The following is a 13,288-nucleotide window of genomic DNA, read 5'->3' on the forward strand; positions in this document are numbered from 1 at the left end:
ATTTAGGTAATCAAAAAAGGCGTGGTATAAGGGTTATATAGTATGTGGCTCCTGTATCTATTGTCCATGTATTACTACTAAATTCACTTGCATAACTAGCATTAATCAGACTGAAATTACCAGCAAAATTTGTGAAGCTGTGGAAAGTTGGAGTCCCTGAGCTTAAGCAAGGTTGATTTGCCTGTCCAATTATACAGCAGCAACCATTGGTGATTTCCTTTTCATCAAATTCTGAATCTCCTGTTGCATGGTTCCCAACCTTGTGTGTAGATCCTCTATTCTGTGACTTTCTTCAGAAATCTCCAGTGGTATCATAGTATTACAGGCATTAGAAGCTACTGACCTATGCAACATTGGATCTATTTATCAAAATAGAGCGGCAAAAGTATTTATAATGGAAAATTTTAAGAATGAAATAGTAATTATTCAAATTTTGTATAAAATATCTAGAATTTATTTAAATCCAATTGGATAAAAAATATCAAACGTTTACGTTAATTCACATTTATATCTACAACTTTTAATTTTGTGTAAAATAGCCACACCTATAAGATTTGTCACAAGTGTATCCAATGAAGCGAAATTGAATTTAAAAAGTAAGCGGCAAATTACAGTATAGTACCTGAAGACTTATTTGATTATAAATAAAAGTTTTAGATATAATCGTGATTTAATATAAACGTATAGCATTTTTAATCCATTGATTAAACTTTATATTCAAAACTAAATTTATTTATATTTCTTTTTAAATGAAATTTTATACTAAAAAATATTTTTATTAATTTCAATTAAAGTAATTATTTTTTGAATTTAACCATATAAATCTATGTATTCGAATATAAAATTTAAAAATAAATTCATATATTTTTACAAATTAATTTTAAAAAGAATATACATAAACTATAGTACTCATTAAATAAAATATGTATTTTATATATAATTTATTCTAATTAATATGTGTATTTTATTTAATGCATGCTATATTTCACGATAAATTGGGTTTAAACATAATTTTTTTATTGATTTTTTACTAAATATTTGAAAACCTATTAATGAGTTCACATTTTAATTGAAGAGAAATAAAAAATTAAAAAAAAAACTCAATGTAAAAGTATGCATGGTTCTACAATTTTGTTCTTTTCTTCACAAAGAAAAGGAAAAAATAATTTTATGAAAAAATTTTCATTTTCACTAGATTTGTAACGTGAAAAACTTATATAATTTATTTAATATATATATTTTAATATTATATATATATATATTTTTTATCCATTTAATAAATCAGATCTACATATATATTTTTTTCAATTATTACTTACTAATTCTTTAAAAAATTCACCAATGAGTTTGAATTTTAATTCAAGATAGAAAAAAAAAACTCAATGCAATAATATTCGTCGTTCTACACTTCTCTTAACGAGCAAAAAGAAAGAAAAGAAAAAAAAATCAGTACAAGAAATTCATGTTTAAAATGGATTTGTCATGAATTGTACCATCCATTTTATAAAATATACATGTTAATATAAAATACAGATTTTATTTGATGGAGATTACAATTCATGTGGGATATACTCTTTTCAATAATATAATCTTTTTAAAATTACTTTGTAAAAATATATAAATTTATTTTTACATTTTATATTTGAATACATAGATTTTTTTGATTTGATTTAAAAGATTACATTAATTGAAATTAATAAAAATATATTTTAGTATAAAGTTTCAATTAAAAATAAATATAAAATAATTTTTTTTACATATAAAATTTAATCATTGGACTAAAAATGCTAAACATTTATGTTAAATCACGATTATATCCAAAACTTTTATTTGTTAATCAAATAAAACTTCAGGCACTATATTGTAATTTATTGTTAACTTTTCCAATTCAATTTCACTCCATTGGGTACAATCTACAAATCTTAAAGTGTGGCTATTTTACACAAAATTAAAAATTATAAATATAAATGTTAATTAACATAAACTTTGGCATTTTTTTTCAATTGGTATTTAACTTCAGTTGGGTTGAAAAGATAACTCAAACTTCAATTGATGAAACCATGCCCATCCAGAATTTCATGGTGCAAATTAGGGGATAAAAACACTACATTCTTTCATGTGCATTGCTCGAATATATGAAGAAAAAATGGATCATCAAAATTGTTGATAATGGGCGAAGTTATGTCGATATCTCTGCTGTCGAGCGAATTGTGGTGGATCTTTTTTGAACGAGATTCTCTCAAAGCTTCACAATGTCATGTAAAAGGCCAAACTTAAAATACTCTACTCTGTCCCCAACTGAGGCATTGATGCTTGAAGAATCATTTTCATATGAAGAGTAAGTGGAACATTGATGGATATTCATTGGGCAAACCAAGAAAAGGCGCCATAGGAGGAGTGCTTCGCGATTCATGTGGAGTGGATTCAACGTGCTACTGAGTGAAAGCCGCACAAAAAGCATTAGAACTATGTTTCATTTTGCCCTGTATATGCACCTTTGCTCTTGAAATACACATTGAATTTGATTCAAAATTTTGCAGTTTCATGGTTCTGCACCCTGTTGTCTTTCATCAGTTATCCATTCAATATCTGAAAACATAAGGCTCTTCCACCAGTTGTTTTTCAACATACTGTTCATGCGTTTGTATGGGCTTTGAGGTGTAGCTCTGTAGGCTGGGTGTGCTAGGGAATATACCTGATTGCATGGGATTAAATTGGAGCTGCCCTCCTTTTTTTTAATTTTATTTTAAGTACTCCCAATAATAAAGGCTCTAGGATTTGAACCCTTGACTTTACAGATAAAATTTGCTTGGAAATCAACTCCACGCTACTAATTCAACAAATTATAAGTGAAAAATAGATGCAATTATCCTCCTTCTCCTCCTTTTACTTCTCATTAATAAAGTTTATGCTTATAAAAAGGGGAAGGTCTGAATATTCCTAGTCCTATGTTGCAGTAATGTATTTACAGCAACAAAATGTTAAAGATCAATAAACCGTTTTATTTAAAAATTTATTTATTTTTAAAGGAAGAACAATTACTAATTTATTGCTTTAAATATGGTTGGGCAATGAAGGAGAGGAGAGGTGCTAGTGACAAGTTAATGGTGTGATGCCCCTTACCCGTCTACTGTATAGCCGAGTAAGAAGTGCCACATTCGGTGCCGGAGCACCCTATCTTGTTTTATCATATCTATCGTAACTTTTGATGTCATTTAAAACATGTATTCTATGTGTAGAAATTTTTTTATATATATATATATATCTTATTTTTATGGAGACCAGGACAGAGCCTCCTCTATTTTATTAGCATCTGGCGGGTTTCCACTAATCACCTGTTAACATGTCCATATTCGTTTCACACATTTCCATATCATATTCTCTTGTATCATATCATGTACAATTATTTATGTGATCTAAAAATGAAGTATCATCTATTGCATTCATATAGAAATTCATAGATAATAAATTACAAGTTTTCATTTCAATCTCAAAGTTTAATTACAAGTCCAAAATGAAATGCATCATGAGTAGACATAATGAACTAAAATACTAGTCTATACATGGGCCCTACCAAAATACAAAAGACTGGTGAGATGACTCTAGACAATGGCAGATCTGGTCAGAGCTCTGTCAGTGCACTACTGGTGCTGCTGTTGCGGCTGCTGGGACTGATCTCCAGTACCTACGCAATGGAAAACTAACGCGCTAAGCATAACGCTTAGTGGTGCATAATTTATAATAACAATAATTTAACAATTGAAATAATATCTGCAAATCATAATTTCTGGGTCTTTTACTTTTTTATTGCTCTTTGGAAGCAATTAACATTATCGGGATCTTTTATGATTACTTATTGTATTTTAAGTCTTAATTAATTTTTATCAGTGCCCAAGAAACCTATAACAAATTATAAAAGCTGGATGCACGGGTGTATACTGGTTAGACAGCCGTATGTCTATCCGGTATACGTCATCGTGCACGAGGCCACCGTCAGACACGAGACCTTTATCAAGCTTGTAAAGCCAGAAATAAAGTAAGCACAATGGCAAGTAAGTAGACATATAGCATGTAGAATAATCATACCAGACATATATTGTCAGTTCATGATTTTCTCGGTAGGCAGTACTGCTATCTGTAGTCCCTAATTGGTATACCAATTTATTCAAACTAAATAAATAAGTCTAAGTATACTATAGGCAATTAAATATTTTTAATTATTTTAGCACTATTCACTGTTACTATTTTCTGGTACTGTTCATTGGTACCATTAATTTCATATTAATAGGACATTAGTCCCAATTTACATATTCATATCATTTTTAATATTTAATTATCCTTATGAGTATTTTAATTATCATATAGAGCATTTTTCCTATGAACCTTTCTTTAGGTTCGTGTTGATGTGTTATCTTTATCTAGGAATTTGACTAGGTTAGGATGTCTATTTAGTCATACTTCCTTCATAACAATTGCTCCTCTATGTTTAAACTTAAATTTTAGTTTTTAAATCATTGAATTTGGAGTTATAGAACTCAAGTTATGGTCAAAATACTATAACTGGTCCCTTTGCCTCTAAGCTGTCCAGAATTTATAATTCCTGGTCAATAAAATTTGACCAGTCATTTGATCATTTTATGGTCATTTTTAGACTTAGGTTCCTCACAAGATATGTTCCTCTATGTCTTAGGGACTCCCAAGTACAAATTCATAATTTTTCAAACTTGGTATAGTGAGTTATAGTCAATGTATTAACCTGGACTCTCAGTCCTATAAGGGCAATAACCAACTTCAGGGCAGTATGTTTGACCCTCTTTTTAGGGTCTTTACACTTAGAATTTGGCAAAGGTGTCTAAATCAATGTTATAGCCCTAAGTATCATGTTTCCATATCATATTGGTACATCTCAAATGGAATTTCCTAGTGGGAAATATGGCCAAATGAACACACGGGTATCAAATGGCATTTTGGGTTCAACTTAACATTTTCCGGATTTCAATTCCTAATTTTGGCTAATATTTTCCCTAAGATGAAATGGTTTCTAGAGCTTGGTCAAAACATAAAAATTGTTGTGCTATGTCTTATAAAACTTTTGGCACTAGTTTCACTCAATTTGCAGCTTTGGAGACTAAGTTATGGCATTTTTGCCAAAACTGGTCTAGCATTCCAAAGGAACAGTATTTTGGACAATTTCTGGGTTGGCAGTTTTAGTGACTCAATTTGTACTAACAATTTGATTTTGTTAAAAGTAAAATTGGGTCAAGTGGTCTTCATGAAAAGTGTAGCCCTATGTCTAAGCTTTCCATTGATGAAATTTTAAGTCATTTGGACCAGTATAGAGAGAATTATGACCAAATGAACACGCACTGTTCATTTAGTCATTTTCTGGGTTGGCAGTTTTAGTGACTCAACTTATGCTAACAATTTGATTTGGTTAAAAGCAAAACTGGGTCAAGTGACTTCATGAAAAGTGTAGCCCTATGTTTAAGCTTTCCATTGATGAAATTTTAGGTCATTTGGACCAGTATAGAGAGAGTTATAACCAAATGAACAGTACTGGGTTGGCAGTTTTAGTGACTCAACTTGTGCTAATAATTTGATTTGGTTAAAAGCAAAACTGGGTCAAGTAGTCTTCATGAAAAGTGTAGTCCTATGTCTAAGCTTTCCATTAATGTAATATTAGGTTATTTGGACTAGTATAGAGAGAGTTATGACCAAATGAACACGTACTGTTCATTTGGTCATTTTCTGGGTTTCAATATTTGGTCATCCAGGTTTGGGCAGAGAATTGGTCATGATTTTGGCAAAATTTGGGCATGGTGTCTCCATGAAAAATTGGCTATTTTGAGTCTATTTTCACCTCCAATTGGCCTCATACCAATTGGAGTCACACATTTTTAGTTATGGATCAATAAACCCACTGGACTCATTGAGTCCAAACCTGCAGAAAATTGAACACTCCCAATATCTCAATTCCTTCAACTTCCTTATTTCAATTTGCATGCAATACACTTCTATAAGCAACAATTTCAACTCAATAGGTCAATTGCAATATTTACACTAAGTCCTCAAGCATTTACACAAACCCTAGTTTTCAAAGTTTTAAATTTTCACAAACACTACACAATCAAACACCCAAATATTTCAACTCATCACGCATTCTCATGGAACCATTTTTCATCACTTAAAAGCAATAAACTTCAAGTTCTATGGCTGCCAAAAATTCAAGGGTTCTTTTCTCTAGATTTTCTTTTTGTTTAATAATATTTATGCTTGGCTAAACATGCTTTTCATATTTAATAAAGAGAAGAAGAGGGATTAGTGCACTAACCTTACTTGAACTTCCCAAATCTCAACTTTCTTGCTTCTTATGGGTATCTATGGCTTCCTTATGGAGTGGGGAGTATTTTTTATGAAGGGTGCTAAAGGTTTTGATGGGTAGAAGCTTGGGAAATCAAGCTTGAAAGCTTGAATATCAATGGAGGAAATGGGGGACAATGGTGCTAGAGGAAGAGAGAGAGAAAGAGTGGATAAGAAGATAAAGTTGGTGGCTTTTGTCTTCTAATGGGTATATATATATATATATATATATATATATATATTCTATTGTGTACTTTAAATTTTAAAATTTCCATAAGCTTTCTTTTTTTTTCTTTTCTTTTCTTTTCCTTTCTTTTCTTTTCTTTTCTTTTCTCTTCTCATTTTCCAAATTCAAATTCATAAATTTAAGTTATGTTAATTATTTTATTTCCTAATTTTAATTTGACATTTAGGTCAAAATTCACCTCTAGGGGTAAAATGACCAAAATGCACTTCATGGTGCTCATCAGGTTATTTTTATTATTTTATACCAATTAATAAATTCTCTAAATTTTATTTTATTTTCTCAAAATTTTTTCTATATTTTTTTAATATTTATTTCATGAATTTATGCCTCCTCACTATAGTTTAAGTGTAGTTCCAGACATCCTGACTATCTGAACAGACATTAGTCGTCAGAACAGTAAAATGTACGGACTACCTTTGGTGAGGGCGTTACAAATGGAAGCAGGAAGACTATATATCTATGTCATCCGAATGGTGGTGATAGTGGCTAGGGTAAGGATGGCAACGGGTCGGGTTTTTGTGGGCACTCAACTTAATCAAATCTTGATAGAATAAGTTTGAGTAGTATATAATTGATTTCGAGATGGATTCAGGTTTGAAAAATGATACCCGTAACGGGTTTGAAAAATGATACCCGTAACGGGTTTGAAAAATGATATCTGTAATGGGCTCGGGTTTTGCTAATTAAAGCTTTCAAATATTTTTCTAATTGAACAAAAGTAGAATTGCATCTATTGAAGTAATAAGAAATAAAAAAATAATTCTTATGTATACTCGATCTATTATGAACTTAAAATACAACATATAGTGTAAGATTCGCATGTAAAATAAATAAGACCCATATAAATATATCTATTTGTTTTTGAATATATAATGAACCAAAGTTTAAATAATTTTTTCCCCAAACAATAGCTTTAGTTGCTTGTTAATTTGAATAATATAAATCCAAAAATCTAAATTTTTGAGAGGAGCTCCTCCTTTTTGGAAATCTTGTTCCCTTTTTTTTCTTCCTCCTCTACTCCCTTTTCTCCATCCCCTTATTTACTTTAATTAATCTTTAGGTAGTCTTTTTGCTAGTGGTAATTTCCTTTTTTTTTCTTTTTATAATTTTTATTTTATTGAATTTTATGCCAATAATAATAAAATCTGCTCTTTTGAAGTAGAATATATTTATTGTCATAATTTTTGAGAATTTATTTTTTTATTGAGATTTTGTGTGATATATTACTTTATTATTTGGTTGACAGTGTAAAAGATGGATAAATTTTCTGACAATTATTAGATAAAACTCATAAAAAAAATCATGAAATCAAATAGTGACTAAGAATATAGACTAGAACTAGCATATAGTATTCCCAATTGGGTAATCAAATCAATTAATAATTAAAAATATAATTTTCTTATATTTCAAAAATTAATTTTCTCTTCGTTTAACCTCTCCCACAAATAGGCATCAAAATAATTTAACTATTAAAATTATTTTTTACGGCAAAAAAATTGGCAGGATAATTGCTGCTAATGAATTAAAATTAAGTATGAGGGCTTAAAAAGATGAAAAAACAAAATAGTCTTGCAGCATCGAGTAGCACTTGGTGTGGCAGCCAGTTTAGGGATATATTAGGCAACCAAATATGGTGAATACAATGTATTAATCTGCTTAGATTTCAATAAGAGAAACACATTACCATCAAACATGACACCAAATGACAAACACAACAATTAAGAAATTAAGTTGGAGACATAGAAGCTCAAGCTAGTTAATTGGCCAATTTACATATGCATATATGCTCATCAACTGCCCTTCTAGTTCCCATCTCTCTCCACCCATTGCATGCATATGCCCTGCCTTTCACATATGCATCACTTCATTAATCCTGCAATATCTAATAAAACCCTAATTAGAATTGTACAGTATATTTACACTACAACAAATGTTAGAATTAGCAGTAAAAATTTTATATCGACATTAATTTTACTGCTATCAAGCTAACATATAACAACAACATGAATAATGACCGTTGATAATACATAAAAAAGGTTATCATTAATAAATTTTTAATAGCAACAATTATTATTACAAATAACTATTTTTTTTAGAACAATCACAATTTTATATAAAACATTTACGGCCATAATTTTGTGACACTAATATGCAATAATTCATATATTGTTATCATAAGTTTGTAGCAACAATATGAAACAATTCGTGTATTGCTACCATAAACTTATGGCAACAGTTTTTATATTTTGATAATAAAAATTTTTACTGCTAAATTTAATATTTCTTGTAGCGTGGGTAGAATTTCAGAAAAATATATTGAAAAAAATCAAGAGAGAGGGAGGAGGGAGGGACTTGTTACTAACACTGTTGCTTCTCCCAGAAACTGATCCAGGTGCTGAGTTTGGAATGTACCTAGCCCACTGAACCCAAAACATATATAGAGATTAAACACAGTGATCAACAGCAAATATATATATATATATATATATATATATATATATATATGAGTAAACCCTAATTAACAAGAGAAAACAAGTTACATTTTTTGCTGCTGTGCTGAATGCTTCCCTGTGTGGTATCTCAGGATTTGCTGCTTTGATGCGCTGTATCTCCTCCCTAACACACAACAATATTATGAATTTAACCATAACATTATAATAAGCCTAAATAAAGACAATTTATAGTATAATTTTCTCTTCTTACTTCATAAATCGGTTGTAAGCAGATGGAAGTCTGTGTTTCTTCTCAGGTGCTGCAAAACAAGAACACATGAATATATAAGAAGTATTAATTTGGTGGGCTGAGGATAATGATTCAAATAATATGCAGAAGAGTTTTAAGTTGTTACGTTTCACCACAAAGGGTGCTTTTGGTGACAATGGCTCGCCTGATGTGCATGAGGATGATGATGAAGACTGGCCCTTTCTCAAATCGCTGAAGAAATCCTGTTTCTTCTTGGTTATACACAGTCACACCTTTCATTAGTAACCAGAAGAAAAAAAAAAAAAAATCCCTTCATTGTTAGAGTGGGGATTCGAGACACTGCACCAATTCAGGCTAGACCATTGTTTTTTTTGTTGTTGGTTCACATTAACTTGGAAAATAAAGACTAGTTTCTTATTCTTCTTCTTTATTTTCTTATTATCGGCAATGAAATTTTTAGATGAGCTAAGTGCACCTAAGAATTTCTCCTAATGTAGATCTATCTTTCTTGTAGGAAGACAAGTAATAAATAGTATACCTGAAGAATCAATTGGTGATCAAGGCATTGACCTTGGAGAGGAGGTCTGGTGCTGAGAAAGGATAGGTTACTGCAGTGCCCACATTTCACTGTCACAGTATCCAACAACCGCTTACATGGAATCCCAACCTGCACCAAATTATAATATATGAACAAGAAAATAAATTAAACCCTTCAAAAGAATTTTCTCCCCTTTTTTTTTCCTTTGAATTTGCAGATCATAGAGTAATAAAAATCCCTCCTACACAAGCTTGAAGCAGCTGGATATGGAAGAAGTCTAGGTACTGCTGAGCATAGCTTAAGTAGAGAACAATGTAGAGAGAGAGAGAGATAGAGAGAGAGAGAGAGAGAGAGAAGCATATTATAGACCTATCACTCTATGCTGTGGAATTTCTATAGTAGAGTTAATTACTAAATATGTGTGTACCATGAAACAATATGATAGCTTGGGAAACATAAGAAGACATGGGGTAAACAAAATGTTGCATTCTATATGGGAAACAAGATCTTGAGAATGAGAAGATCATATATATATATATATAGATGTTAAAAATGTGCAAAATTACCGCAAGAACAGTGTTGCAGAAGTTGCAGCGGACATAGCAGAGATGCTCAGATGGTGGAACCAAGTCCATGGTCGCCTTCTCTTCTAGGTTCATTCTCAAAGAAGGAGAAGAAGAGATATGAAGATGGCTTTGTCTAGGGTTTGTGTTATTTGATAAGAAGTAAGAAGAAAGCTAGCGTGGTTGAATAATGAGAGTAAAAGAAGCAGTGGGCAGCCCTAGGCTAAGTGTCAAATAGTCACAGCATTTGCCAGAGAAGAAAATTCTTGGCTACAGTTGGATTTATAGCCCCAACCTCACACACCCAATCAATGTAAAGTTAAAGTATTGAAATTTATATATTTATTTATAAAAATCAATTACTTTTAAATTCTTTTTTTTATTCATATATATATATATAAACATAGAACTCCTAGCTATCAAAGCTAATTCCTCAGGTCTATATACACCTACTAAATTATTTGAGAGGAGGAAGTAGCCCTCTTTTTTTCTTCTCATATTAATAAATAATTATAGAAGAGGTAGATTGGGAGGCTTAAATTTGAGATCTCCTCACTCTCTACACCTTTAAAAATGTAAGAAAATCAACCAACCTACTCATGATTAATTATGATATTATATTTTCATTAACCTACTCATCTTCAAATTAATTAATTCAGGATTAACAATCCTTAATTACTGAGTAAAAACTGCTAAATTTTGTACCTTAATTTGTTTTTTTTTTTAATTTATTTGTTCCAATTGACCTATGACGCATCTTAATTTGTTTAATCAAACGGAAATTATACTGAATTAGGGAAAAAATTTATAAAAACACAAATTTTATATAGTGGAACAATCTAAGCAATTGAGTGTGGGCTAAAGAGAATTAATTAAGTGGGGAAAATATATTAAAACACAAACTATACATAATATTTTTAAAAGTAAGGCATTTGCCTCTATTGCCCCCATATGGAGGTCGCCACGGGGTCGATTCTAATAGTGCAGGGACCAAAACAAACGATTCTTATTTTAATTACATCGCATGGTTAAATTTTTTTTCAATTTTTTATTTTTTTAAAAAAAAATTTATTGAACCAAATAATCGACAGGTTTTAGTTTGACTTAAAGACAATTTTGATAAACTGATTTTGATTAGTTTTGATTTCAGTTCTAAATTTGATCAGTCTGGTTGTGATTTAATTTTGATTTCGAATCAGACCATAGTTGAGTCTCTCCCATGCTTAGAGTGTAAATGAGCCGAGCTTTGAAGAACTCAAGCTTGGCTCATTAGATTTTTACTGAGCTTGAATTCCACTTGTTTAAATTTTATTAAATTTAACTCACATTTAGCCTATATATGGAACTCGTAAGCTTAACTCACATTTAACTCATTTATCAAGTATGCAAATCCTACTTATATTTAATTTAATTCGTTTAGTAAGCTTCAACTCATTAAACTTAATCAGCTTAATTATTTGAAAAAAAATTATTAATTACTATTTAAATTTTGTTTAATGATGACCCAATAAATTATAGTAATGTCATTAATTACAAATGGCTCTATTTAATTGTGCTTTCAATTTTTAATTGTATTTTAAATAATTTAATAATATTATAATTTTAAATAATAAATATTTACAACATTATAAAATACAGTAGTTAACTTAAATGATTTAAATTTTAATATAATGTGCTAAGTTAATGATCTTATAAATAAGCTAATTCACAAATTTATTCAATGGGCTCAATCAAGAGTTTGTTCAAAGAGCCTGCTCATAAGCGCCTATATAAATAAACCGACTAACTTAACTCATTAAAAAGAAAAAAAAAAGTCAAATCAAATCATGCCAATTTTTTTATTTGATCAAGTATTTTTATTTAACTTTTTAGGCTTCATTTTTATATTTTCTCTATTGAGAAAAAATACTTGATCAAGTATTACTTTATCTACTTCTCAAGTGATCAAGGCGATAATTCTAGAAAATTAATTCCCAATAGAGAAAATACAAAAATGATGTTCAAGGAACAATGAAATTATACTTGAAAGATTTGAAAAATGTATATTCATATTTTTTCATACAACAAAATTTCCCTTTTTTATTTAGGAATATATTTTTCAAATTGTAGGGACCAATTAATTAATTTTATTCAGATAGAAGACTAAATAGTAGTATTTTCAAAATACAGGCCAACTAATTAACTAGCTTGACTAAAATATAAAGTCTAAATAGTAGTTTGACTGATATTAACTAATAAAAATTTTAATAGAGGGACTAAATAATTTAATGTACGCAAAATATACAAATTAAATAATATAATTTTTAAAATATAAAAACCAAATAATTAATTTTGTTGAAACACAAGGACTAAATAGTAATTTTTTCTTCTAAAATATACATAAGTGTAACTTATAGTGGCTTTTGATTTGCCTATCCTAAATCCCTGATAGAACAAAATAGCAACATTATGCATAGAAAGGATCAAGGAGGAGCACATAAAAGAATACTAATGATTCACCATTCTTCTTGTATATTTACCTTAAACATTCAAATAAATATAAATATTTGCACATTATATGAAATTCGTCTCTTAATTGTCATTGTAGCTAGGTCATCAACAATGCTATAACTAAAAGATTTGCAAGTAATAAAAAATTCTTTTATTATTGTGATTTAGTAAATGGAATTAATACCCCAATCAACAAAGTTAGAGAAAATTCATGCATGTGGAGCATATAAAATTAGAAGAAGAGTTGATGGAATTATTAGAAAAAATTTAGGCAGAAAAGTGTTCAGTTTAGAGAAAGTGTTAAGAGAATTATATATTAATTCTTTTTTAATACAAATATATATAAATGATTAAGCTGTTTATACATCAAAATGATTAATGGATTCA

At 29.7% G+C, this 13,288-nt stretch overlaps 1 protein-coding gene across 3 annotated transcripts; it reads right to left on the minus strand.

Annotated features, from left to right (window-relative positions):
* Positions 1-8,156: 8,156 nt before the first annotated feature.
* On the minus strand, positions 8,157-10,689 carry LOC110636763 (protein CRABS CLAW-like). 3 transcript variants are annotated; one of them, XM_021786593.2, is made up of 7 exons: positions 10,415-10,689; positions 9,849-9,977; positions 9,456-9,561; positions 9,311-9,359; positions 9,148-9,223; positions 8,971-9,027; positions 8,157-8,480 (listed from the first exon to the last, which is right to left on the minus strand). In XM_021786593.2, exons 1-7 carry the CDS (start codon positions 10,505-10,507, stop codon positions 8,475-8,477), a joined length of 516 nt encoding a protein of 171 aa, XP_021642285.2. In that variant the 5' UTR covers positions 10,508-10,689; the 3' UTR covers positions 8,157-8,474. The 3 variants fall into 3 exon arrangements, with proteins under 3 accessions (XP_021642285.2, XP_021642287.2, XP_021642286.2); XM_021786595.2 differs by having other exon boundaries at positions 9,456-9,552; positions 10,415-10,687; XM_021786594.2 differs by having other exon boundaries at positions 9,456-9,558; positions 10,415-10,683.
* Positions 10,690-13,288: the final 2,599 nt, after the last annotated feature.

Source organism: Hevea brasiliensis, chromosome 9 (genome assembly GCF_030052815.1).
Source record: "Hevea brasiliensis isolate MT/VB/25A 57/8 chromosome 9, ASM3005281v1, whole genome shotgun sequence".
Lineage (NCBI taxonomy): Eukaryota > Viridiplantae > Streptophyta > Magnoliopsida > Malpighiales > Euphorbiaceae > Hevea > Hevea brasiliensis.